A 12,371-nucleotide genomic window follows, 5' to 3' on the forward strand; every position below is an offset into this window, starting at 1 on the left:
CGCGCGCTGCGCGCTTCTGTGTGCGTTTCATTAGCGGTTTACGCGCGGTGGTTTTAGAAGCGGTCACCGTTGAGTGAACGGCGATCGGCATAAACAAGCTACCGTGCTCCACTCGAGAACCTACATATCTTTCCACCGAATCAACAAGAAGCAGGGGCATTTTATCGTTTGGGTCTACGGACCACCGATTGGGTCGTCAAAATAAATAAACAGGCTCTCGCGAGGTCTTTTTAACAAACCTCCTTTTCGCGATCTATTTAATAACAAAAAAAAATATGAATGAAAAAAGGATCCTCTTTTTAAGATCCTTTTTTTTTTATTCATATTGAAATATTATCGCAACAATCACATCAGCGATAAGTCTCTATAGTTTAGAAAGAGACAAGAATTTTGTAGAATATTTTTATTTTCATTAAATATACAAGCAAATGACGTAAGAAGAAATACGGTGCAAAGTTCATAGATAAAGGCGTTACTGGACGCAGGAGGGACGTAAATGCGCGCGCACACACACACGCTCGCAACAGGGGAGGAAAAGACGCGTTTGTTTTTTTTTCTTTTTTTCTTTTTTTTTTTTTTTTTCATCCGGCAAGGACTTCGCTTATTTTTTTCTTTCTTTACCTTCGCAAGGACTCGGTTGCACACCGTCGCTCGCTCGCTCATTGATCCGCGCGAGTGCATTTATGCAGATTACAAGCGCACGCACGCGATTTGTGTCAAACAAGTACGACGTCGGTACGAAAAATACTTGGCGACTGTTTATCGCGCGGATCCTAACCGCCGCTAAAATCCGCGTGTGATTTGATATCCTTCTAATCGCTTCTTCGTAATGTGTGAATAAAAATCTGTTTCGCGTGCCGTTAATTGCACGCGTTTTTGTTTGTTATTTGCGAAGCGGAATACGGAAACAACAATGAGCTGAGCAATTGCGAGACACACTGGCATTTAGTTAATTCGTGGGAGGGTATACGCGCGCGCTATCCCCTATTTTATTATCTAACACCGTCTTATTATGCCAGCTGTGTGTCGTATGGCACACTGTGTTGCGCGCCAGATGTTACGTTTGTTACAGACAGGCACAACTAAGTGTAGCTTGCCGCACCCTTAAGTGGCGATGCCAACCGACTCGTGTGACAATAAAATTGGAAACACGTGGCTCTTGGAGAAAAAAAAGCCCGTTCCGAGAAGAAACCTATTCTTTAGTTCAGCTACTTCAAGAAAACTTTATTCACCAAACACATGACGATTTTCTGTGTCGCAAATGTCGCGTGCGCGACATGTAAACGAACAATACGAATATGATTGTGGAAGGAAACTAAGCGAGATATAATTAACTCGAAACAAATCTACCGACGTGCCAAAAATTCACGAACACAAAAATTTGACACCACAAACTTAATACGTACAAGTTATATAATAATTGATCAATTATGTAAAAAACGGCTTGACGGAATAAAAAATAAATTAAACAGGACCAGCCGGTAATTCAACGGATGGTTGTTGTATTTGTTTCAAAATTTAACTCACGTTTATATAGTGAAATACAATAATTACCATTTGTTGAATTACCGGCTCTTTGGTCTTATTTAATTATTTAATAATTGAATTATTTAATAATTGAATTATTTAATAATTGAATTATTTAATAATTATTTAATAATTTACGCGAAATTGCCCTTTTCTTCTCTTCGCTTCTGAATAAAATAAAAGCGCCAGCGTGTGTGTCACTTTTTGTTAAAAATCCACGTCTGTCATACGAGGTGGAGCACCAGTAAATGAGAAAGGGATCGAAGAGAGTTCCACTTGTCGCCATTCATAATAATCACGCACAATCACCGGTCGATCCGCATAGCGATCTCTCCGCGTCCGACTTGCGCTGCATATTTCTCGATAATGCATCTTGCGTTATATTACGGTGTGAAGTCTCGTCGTGAGTGAGGATCTCGTTCTTACGGCATTTTTTCCATCCAACCTAGAGATAGAACTCGTTTTTCTCGCGTTTTTAACTTCGCGATGTGTTTCAAGGGTAGCTACCTCGGCGCGCATTCATGATCCGGTCTCGATTCCACATCGCGACTAGATAAACAGTGATGACGTGATATCGGTCGCACCTGCGCGATCGCCGCTATCGCCCAGAAGAGTTGCGTACATACACGCAAGGTCGCAAGGTCACAAGAGCGTCGCCCAGGAATATCGCATTGATTTATCGATCGCGAGACGATCTCTCTTCCTGTTGTTAATAAAAAAAAACCTCTTCCTGACGCGCGCTTCCTTGATTCTTCTCGTCGGCGATTCATAATTGATCAGCTTACAGCGACGAGAGTTCATCAGGCGAATAACGATTACATTAGATGATTAGATCGAAGGTCTGTTTGTAGATATTTTTTTTTTTTTTTTTCTGTCGTGTCAACACGTTTGTGTTTTATCTATAGTTTTGTTAATACGAAGAGATATCGCTGATACGGCGGGTAGCTTTGATGAGTTACTCACTCTCGAGGTTTTTAATAACGGCTATTATTACGAACACGGTGATGTTCACGTTGGTATCGTAACAGCTATTGTTTCTTGCAAATAGTGTTTTATTTAAAAAAAAAATGTCTACCTTTAGATTCTTAGATGGTGTGATTAGCTAGTTCTCTAAGCGATACTTGCATCATAGATGGAATTATTGGATATATGTGTAAGATCGAGCGTGAGTGAAACCGCGTCAACTGCCGCGGTGAGGGTAGATTTCTCAGAGATCTTTATAATTAACGTTGAAAAAAAAAATGATTAAAAAAAAAAAAAAAAAAAAAAAAAAAACCTAAACGAGAGAAAATCTAAAAACGAAAGGGAGAAAACTTCCATATTTTTAACACAATATAATTTCTCTCTCCTCGAGAAATGATGAAATCGGATCGGTTTCTCTTCTCAATAACACGTTACAACGTTTTCTTGCGTCTGTTTTTCGGTCATAAGACATAAGTACGCGTCTAATGGTTCACTTTAAATTGCGGAAAGATATACGAAAGCGTTCGGGAAAGAAACATCTTGCGTTGGTTGGTTCTCGGAACCAAGAAATCGGCGCGCACACGGAGCAGCAACGAGATCGAGAGCGCGACTCAATTATACCGAACCCGAGATGCCTGTGCCATGATCAGATCACAAAGAAGAAACAATAGATTTTTTAACGAGAGACGACCTTAGCCGTGCCTACACACGGAATCATCACGTCGCTTTCAGATCGCTCGCCATGTTTGACTTGCCTCGCATTTTTCTTCAAACACAAAGAAAGAAAAATTCTTTTTCATACGACAACATTATATATATATATATATATGACAATTGATTTTTATTTTACTATCTTATCGTATCTTCTTGTTTTACATTTTTAACATCTTGTCTCTTGGACTATAAGTTTTTAACAATTGAACCGAGACTATGTTTTACTATGATTTTAAATATATAGTTTGAAAGTAAAATTATATGATACCACAAATTTTTTCAATAAACGGAAACTATAGAACTTACAAGAATAATTAGTTTTTATTACTAAAAAAAACTCTCCATAGGGTCAAGTCGAGAAATTTTAGATCTCAGCGCGTTACATAAACTGGCAGAAAGAAGATAGACATGTTTTTCGCGCTATGTATTCCATTTTTTTTTTTTTTTTCACAAAGAGCGCGTCCCATCTTTCCCAAACAAAAGAGCCGCAATCGCGTTTTCCGTCGCCGCTGACCGAGTGCGACACCGCCGTTGCTATTCCTCGCCTCTCACGTGTCGGCGCGCTTTAATGACATGCAATTTTGCAACGTATCTTTGCCGAGTCCTTGGGCCGGGAAACTATATAAACCGACTGTTTATAATTGGACAGACTAGCCGCCAGGATTTTTAACCAGGCAGGATGTCGTTCTACACTCTCGCCGTCTTCTGCGCTACCGCGTTCGTGCTCGTCGCGGCTCAAGACATCGAGCTTCGTAAGTCCTTTTTTTGTCCAGTCATTACTTTTCTCAACCTTCAAAGGGTCGTCTCCGTAAACGCGTCAAATTAGTTTGCGTTTGAATCATTGCTTCTTTTCAGTCCTGTATCGCGTATAGTTTTTGAAAAAGGAAATCACGACCTTGTTAGTATCAAATAATATTTATGACAGTCTCGTGTGTGTCACTTTATAGAGAGTGTGTGACAAACTTGAGTAATAATAACTTGCAATTTTTTTTCACGCGTTGATGATTTTTTAATTCTTATAATAATGAACAAATCGTTTATGATTTCATATACAGAGACGTTAGTGATTTTTTTTATCTTGAGTTGTGCAATTGAATTCATTTCACGCAATCTAATTATAATATAGATTCACTAATTGTGAGAAATCTTAATTAACGCGTCTATTCTATGGAAATTAAAATCGTAAGAATATGTTTTTTTTTTTTTTTTCAAGCTTGTATGAGTCATAATGTTATCAATTAAAATTATTTGCAATGCATGCTCTTTAGCGCGTTTATTGACGCGTCTGCTATATTGACACTACATCGTTATATTTCACTTTCACTTTCTTATACTTTAAAGATTAAAACAAACAAAAAAACAAATACCGGCAATGACATTATAAGAAATTGAAATGACAGAAATTACATCACGAGGCAAATAAAATTTGAAGTGGACGCAAATCTAAGTCAATTTCAATACGCAACTTCGAATAATTTTTTGTACACGAAGATACACATTTTATATGACTGAGATAAAGAGATTTATGTTTATGGTTGAGTGATCAGTAATTTCGAATGTAAATTTACACACGCATTCGCAGTTACGGTTGAACGGACAATAATTGCACAAGTGTACACATTTATTACTCATTTAATTAGATCAGTTTTTACTCCGTCGTAATAGCATAATTAATCCTTCTTTAGTTAGCGAAATATTGCGAACATTTAGAGGTTTTAGTGACGTGCTATCATTTAATCGTATTATCGGAAAAAAAGAATATTTTTTTTATTAATTTTACAATCGATAAGTTTGCAATTGCTTGTTGCAATTGCTTTTCTCGACCAGTTTGCACGGTGATAAACAATTCTATCAAAATGTTCATTTCAATTCTATTCAATTCTGTTCTACTAAAATATTCATTTTTTAAAAAGAACCATCATTTGTTTGTCGAAAATCTTAAATGTCAAAAATTAATTCGCGCGTAAAGTGATAAATAATTTTCAAGTAATGTCAACGTTAGAATTTTCATTATTTTACTACCACGTAATTTTGTACAGAAATATTTGAGACAAGTATGCAACTCGTAATGTCAATGTTCGATACGTTTATCTCTCTCTAAATCATTTTTCACACAGCCGTGCAGACCTGCAGCCGTGATGCACCCGACTACACGTCATGTCTGAGACTTGCGATGCAGGAAGCATGGCCGTCCTTTATCTCAGGTATTATTTTTACCTTAACTATTACACTAATTTACTTCATTGTATTTTATATATTGCATTTATAGCAATATTTAAATATACTTGAGCAAGGACGATTTTTTCCACCGCACTAATAATGTCGTGTCGGTAATTCAATTTCTTTCAAAAGGTATTCCGCAACTCGAGATCCCGGTTTTGGATCCGTACTTCACCGATCATCAGAGAACAGTTTACGAATCAAACAACATCAAGGCGGACATAACGGTCACAAACGTTAACACTTACGGACTCGCGAAGGCTCAGTTTCTGGCGGTAAGACCGCATCATTCTCCCGATTTCTTCAAATTGGAAGTCGACGTTGAGTTGCCGAAGGCGCTTATCGAGGGTAACTACAAGGCGGACGGATCTCTAGGATCGTTCCAAATTGGCGGCGAAGGTACGTGATTGAAAAATGTGCAGTTCTTATTAAATTTTTTAAATATTTAACTTCTTTTGTCGAGTCTTTAAAACTGTTTTTTTTTATTCTTTAATCTTTTACGCGCGATAGGATTCTTCAACATCAGCATGGAGGATATCAAGGCCACGTGGGCCATGGAAGGACCCGTGGCTAACGACAGATGGACGATCGAGCACTTCCACCTGAACCCGGAAGTCGGCAAAATGCAGGTCTGGTTCAGCGATATGTTCAACGGTAACGAGGAACTCAGTAAGTATCTAAAACATATACAAATTGTTTTTTTTTTTTTTTTTTTTTTAATAATTTTATACTAAAATCAAATTACTCAAGAATAATGTAAAAAAAAAAAAAAAAATATTAGATGCAACGCGCGTTGTTAAAAATACATTTTTATCTCAAGTCACAATTGCCGCTTATTGCCATCTAACAATTATCTCGTTATATCACTTTGGCGATTAGATGTTTGAAACACACAAATACGTGTTCCGTAATCCCGTCTTACATAAAGCGGTATCTGTGCGAATTCGATCAATCTCGTTTCCACACGCGTTCTCTTTCCGCCTCGGGAGATGTCGTGTGTTGCGTGACACGTTGTAAATTTCACTTGCAGATCAAGCCGCCATGAAATTCGTCAACGAGTATTGGCCGCAGTTGTACCGCACGATGTTGCCGTTCGTGGCGAAGAACTGGGACGAGCATCTCACCGAAGTCAGCAACCGCATATTCTCTAAGGTTTCTTTCTCGAAAACTTTCCCGTGAGATCTAGACACGATTCCTTCGTAGCCGTAGTAACGATCGAAGATAAGCGCGCGTCGAATTTAGAATCGCGAATATTTTATACGCGTTGAACTCGCGTTCGAAAACGCGGCGCGAAGGCGCGTAACAACAACCGCAAAAAGTTCCCCTCTCTCTGGGAAGTCCGCAAACACATCCGTGATAATCTTTACTTTTTTTCTCTCCCTTTCGTGATAGTGTTATCTATATATGTATGTAATTTTTATTTTTTTTTTTTGCACATCATCGACATGCGTGTAAATAGTGCGATAGTTTGTAATAACTATGAAGTATATAAATAGTAGATTTACTTCTAGCATTGTTATTATTATCGTTTTACTCTTATTTTCCTGAAATTCACACTTGGTGAAAAGTTGTTTTTTTTTGTGTAAAGCATAAACGTGTAATAAAATACATGGAGAAAAGTAACACGGACAATGCCAAAAGTCAAGTTTTTGACAATTGCTTCGAATAATTATTTACGTCAAAGTTAAAAAATTGAAGATAAAATTGAAAAAATTTGTTGTTACATATCTTTATTGTATAATCCATTACAATATATATTTGTTAATTGCCATTGTGCCATTAAGCAAATTACCACATCTGATAGTATATATGACGCTGTCTAAAAAAAAACTCAAATTTCAACGCTTGTTTGACAACTTCTGCTCGGATTTATTTACTACTTTTTTTTTTTCTTTCCCAATCACGAATGAATCGTAAAACTCGCAAGTCGTGTGTTTTAGAAACATCGGAATAAAATCACAGCCGATACTGGTGTGGGATTAGCTCACGCAAGCGCGGGGTGACACATTTTGCTTCAAATATCGTCTTCAAATGTACGTTGCAACTTGCGAAAAAATACTCGAAGAGAGAATGTGGTAAAATCTTAGAAAAAAAAATAATGTAATCGGTATATAAAAATCACAGTTTACACTACCTTCAAGTGATAAATTAGTGACGTTTTTGTTGTAAATCTAAGAATAATCGAGACGTTCTACATTTTATAGAGCACGTGCCCAGTTCCCGTTATACATTTCATATTAAAGAGCGATCGATCGATTTTACCGAGGGGAGAAAAATAACGGTCGCTATATATATATATATATATATATATATATCGTATGTGTAAAAGATAAGGTAAGGTAAGCTTAAGGTATAAGGAACGATTCCACTGGCACATGCCGCAACAGTTGGTTGACAATTCCGGCGAAGAGCGCCGACAATTTTCTCTTCAGCTGCGGTTCCATCAACTTCAGCACTTCCTGCCCGTTTTCCCGTAGAAAGAGATTGGTCGCCTCGGCTGCAAAAAATCGAGACAGAGCGAGTGAAGCAACGTAAAGGATCGCGAGAAGAGATTTTCGATCTAAAAAAAAAAAAAAAAAAAAAAAAAAAAAAAAAAAAAAAATGATCCGCGCGATTTGCTCACTGAGTATTCGATTGTTCTTGAAGATCTTGCTGACGCGCATCTGCACGTCCTTCACGCCAAGCACGACGTCGAGGTTCTCCACGTGCAGATACGTCTTCTCGTTTTGCAATTTCGTCGACACGGTGCCTCTGACTAGAGCTCTGGCGTCGCCGAAGCGCGCGTGAAACGTTCCGTTTCCGCTGGCAGGCAAAATGATCAACACGCCGGAACTGCGGACAAATCAAAAATTTGCCAGAAAATAGAATAATTCGAGAATAATTATTTCATCGCTCGTCGGATCAACGGAGAAGTGTGCTCGTATAATGAAACATTATTTCAATACACATCAATGCAATTTTTTGTTATCTGACGGTATTTTTTCTTTTACGTAGCTTACGAATCTACCTGGAATAATGCGCGTCTAATATAAGAGCCGGCATTCGCACAATGGTCTGGAACGGCGATCCGAGTTTGATATCCTCCACTGTGTAGTTGCTTGCTCCCCTTACGAAGAGGTCGCGTAGCTGAACTTTGTAACCGTTCACACCACCTGTCAGAGAGAGAGTCAGCTCGTCCATCTGTTGGAACAAGCAGAATGTAAAGCGAACGCGCGTAACGGCGAAGGTCCGATTCGAAATCTTTACATCTCTCTGAGTGTCATTGCGCAGAAAAATTTTCTGCGCCATCTCTCTCTCTCTCGAGAGAGAGATGATTTAAACCTGCCTGCGAGACAGATGCGCTTTGAATTGTTGTGCTTTAAATCAATGTCTTCCGTGATATAAAAAATATTTACAATCGCAATATTTACCATATCGCACATTTATCTGAACGTTAATTAAGTTTGATTATCGAATGCGATAACCCGTTTGCTTCGCACCTGGTTGCAACACGATTTATTTGCAGTTTTAATATTTCTGCCGCGACATTCTGTGCGTTTGACTCTTACGGACTTTAGATGATGATCTCAATTTCTATAAACTGCTTAAACTTACGCGAAACGGTTCCACCGCGGGTAATTCGATTTCGGGTATTCCGGCGCTCAGGTAGGGTCGCAGATGATGCAGAGCGTCGATCAGACAGGTTATCAGTTTCGGATCGCTTCTGGAACATTGCTTCACGTACTCGGCTGCAAGAAGACACGGGCTACATGGCAGATCGGCCGTCTCGTTTAACGCATAACTTAAAGTCACGTAAATTTTTTTAATTACGCATATACGATATAATAATAATCTTCGATCTTTGCGAATTTTTCCGTTTTCTCGATTATTTTTCAGCGAGAGAAATTTGACGTTCTAGGTCGGACAAGAGTAAAAGCGCCGATGAGCAAAAAGCGTCTTAGCCGCCACACTCGTGTTAAAAGTGAAAGTATTATCTCGTGACAATATGCACCTTATGAGCGGCGGCGCACTGTAAATTGGTACGGCTGCTGGAGGTCATCTATGTCGAGAGTATTTTTTTGTTTTTACAGAGATTTTGCGCAACAGACCTTTGCGCAAGATTTTCCGTGCAATAGGTACACAAAACTTTAAAGCAAAAATCAGGAGATTTTACTAACTCTCAAATATTTTACTTATTAATTTTAGGTAATTACAGTGACAGTTATTGTTTTTTTTTTTTTTAAATGTCGCGGTATATTTTCTCTAATGTTTTATCAAAAGGAGATTTTACTAACTCTTAAATATTTTACTTATTAATTTTAGCTAATTACAGTGACAGTTATTGTTTTTTTTTTAAATGTCGCGGTATATTTTCTCTAATGTTTTATCAAAACAAATTGAGATAACAGTTTCAATTGTTATCTTTAACCGCGATAAGATTTTCTTCGCGTAGATGTGTTTTCACATTTAGACTTGCGTCTGATTGTAAATATAGAAACTTCGTGCGCGTCTCTGATGTACTTGTCCACCACGTTGCGGCATTTTCTACGGAAATGGAGATCCGCTTTTGCGACAGTGTAACACGATTGCGTGCAGAAAATTGCACGTAATTTGAATTGCAGTTTTCTTTATTGCAAAAAAAAAAGTATTTTACAACAAACAGAACTTTGTAAAAAAAGTTACTCAATCGCCATCTGTGTTCTCCATAAAAGTAATTATTTTCATCGCAATTTTCTCGCACTGTCGATCAATTATCACTTTATTCATTGAACCGAGATGTCTTACCTAAAATTTATTTATTTCAAAACTTTAAACAAAAACACGCTGATATTGATTTATTTTATTTTTTTAACATATTGATTGCACTTACGGCTGGAATCAGAGGACAGAATCGCCGTGGAACCGACGACGAGAACGAGGATAGCCCACAGTCTCCCGATCATGGTTTCGATCACGGGGGGGCAATCGGGACGACGATCTCGCGGAAGTGCTGCTAGATCGAGTTTGATCAGAATTCGCGGTCTCTTCCGACGGTTCCAACAAATTGTCGTTGCGCGCGAGATGATCGTCAGATACGCGAATTCGACTAAAAGAAATCTCGCGAATCTCCCGGTTAAACGACACTTTAACGACGCCAAAGCAACACTGACTATGCAAGGAAGGGCATTGACAGATGGCAGATCGCGGAGCTACACTCCGTGTATACTTTCACTGCTGCAACTCAATGCACCTGTGCGCCTCCTTCGTCGTCTGCACTAGCAGACGAGTCTCGCTTCGAGATCCTAGGGGACAGCTTTAGACGAAAGTGGCTTGCCCCCCCCGGAAGGGAGGAGAGAGAACGCGCAGCGAGATGTGATGGTGAGTAATAGCATTTGTATGAGAACAACATTTTCGATCGATACATAATAATGATAGATCCAGTCGCGGCGCGCCGTGTGTGTGCGAAATCGCGATGTGAAAGCACGCTGCTTTCATAAATTACCAATTCTCATAAATAATTTATCAACCTTGCGCGTTTTCAAGATAAATTGAATTTCGTTATCTTTATCGCGATAAATCAAAGAAATGTTTTAATCAAAAACGCCGGAGAATAGAAAATATTACAAACATATTATTCGAAAAATTATATTTGCCCTATATTTGTTTTCTTGCATAAGTTTACGCATACGAATAAAGGAAAATCGATAAGAAAACGTGAGAACGTGGTAACTTTTTCTTTTTGTAATATTACGACAGAAAAAATTGCGCGCGAGAATCGTGTGACCGATTCTTTTTTTTTTTTTTTTATAGTTCAGCATGAATGAGAGAGATTTCTCGTTCTCAGTTGGAATTTCTGTTCGAAAATTCAACAAAGACTCGTGAGACGAGACAATACTCTCATGCGCAATGTAAAATACCAGATGTCGATAACGCACGATTGCCTTACCCCGTACGTACGTACGTATCTCTCGTGCGATGATGTAACAAGTCGTTTGCATTCGCAATTAAGCCGATGCGTGAATTGCACAGTGAGATTTCGATGTTACGAGCACGTGTGCAATATTACGTATAATTGATTGTCTTATTACGTCAGACATTTGTGACAATATTATCAACTTTACTAATATTGCGAAGTATTATTAAAAAGACATTAAGTTTTTAGAATCATATTTATTACTAATAAATATTTATTTTTAATAAATATGATTTTAAAAACTAAACTATTTTTAATAAATATGATTCTCAACGAACTTTGTATAAGAAATGTTTTACTTTTTTTCGATCCAATAGGAACTGATCGCTACTGCGAGAAAACAATGAAGCACGAGAGACTAGTTGGTTATCTACGTATAGGAGCCGCTTGGTGCGCTCAGAAAAAAACGAGAAAGAGACATAAAAGAAATAGATGGATATAGACAGATAGATAGAGAGATAGAGATAGAAAAAGAGAGAAATAGATAGATAAAAAAAGAGAGAGAGAGAGAAACAAACAGAAAATTTACTTAATCTTTTTGTCCGCAGACATGGATCTCCCAGACCCGCTCAGAAATTGCGCATCGGCGTTTCCAAAAAAAAATTCCGAAGATATAAGTGTTTTTTTAAACACTTATATCTTTGAAGCAACTAAAGATTTTTTCAATTTGTTTTTTTGTTTATCCACCCAGAATTGTTCAATCTTTTGATTCAAAAAAAGAAAGTAAAAAAATATTGATTTTTTGCGGAGATATTTGGTCATTGCAACAGTTGAAGTGTGAGCTGGTACATTGTCAATGTGATCATTGAGAACTATCACATTACTTTGGCGAACTGAACACACTACGTGATATAACGAGCCAGCGTGATATTTGTTTTATTCAGATTAACTTTTTCAATAGCAATGCGATGCCTATTAGTATTATTATTTGCGTCATTGCGTAATCGTTTTTGTTGTTCTTAAATGTGAAGGAATATATGAATATGAATATACATGTATATATATATATATATAC

General features: G+C 37.8%; 2 protein-coding genes across 2 annotated transcripts; one reads left to right on the forward strand and one right to left on the reverse strand.

Annotated features, from left to right (window-relative positions):
- The first annotated feature begins 3,868 nt into the window (after positions 1-3,868).
- LOC109857258 lies at positions 3,869-6,935 on the forward strand. The gene is made up of 5 exons (XM_020433408.1): positions 3,869-3,956; positions 5,322-5,408; positions 5,557-5,823; positions 5,935-6,093; positions 6,455-6,935. Exons 1-5 carry the CDS (start codon positions 3,884-3,886, stop codon positions 6,601-6,603), a joined length of 735 nt encoding a protein of 244 aa, XP_020288997.1. The 5' UTR covers positions 3,869-3,883; the 3' UTR covers positions 6,604-6,935.
- Positions 6,936-7,316: 381 nt separating this feature from the next.
- On the reverse strand, positions 7,317-10,707 carry LOC109857256. The gene is made up of 5 exons (XM_020433407.1): positions 10,274-10,707; positions 9,019-9,152; positions 8,432-8,604; positions 8,048-8,256; positions 7,317-7,921 (listed from the first exon to the last, which is right to left on the reverse strand). Exons 1-5 carry the CDS (start codon positions 10,344-10,346, stop codon positions 7,770-7,772), a joined length of 741 nt encoding a protein of 246 aa, XP_020288996.1. The 5' UTR covers positions 10,347-10,707; the 3' UTR covers positions 7,317-7,769.
- Positions 10,708-12,371: the final 1,664 nt, after the last annotated feature.

Source organism: Pseudomyrmex gracilis, unplaced genomic scaffold (genome assembly GCF_002006095.1).
Source record: "Pseudomyrmex gracilis isolate BER0280 unplaced genomic scaffold, ASM200609v1 scaffold_153, whole genome shotgun sequence".
NCBI lineage: Eukaryota > Metazoa > Arthropoda > Insecta > Hymenoptera > Formicidae > Pseudomyrmex > Pseudomyrmex gracilis.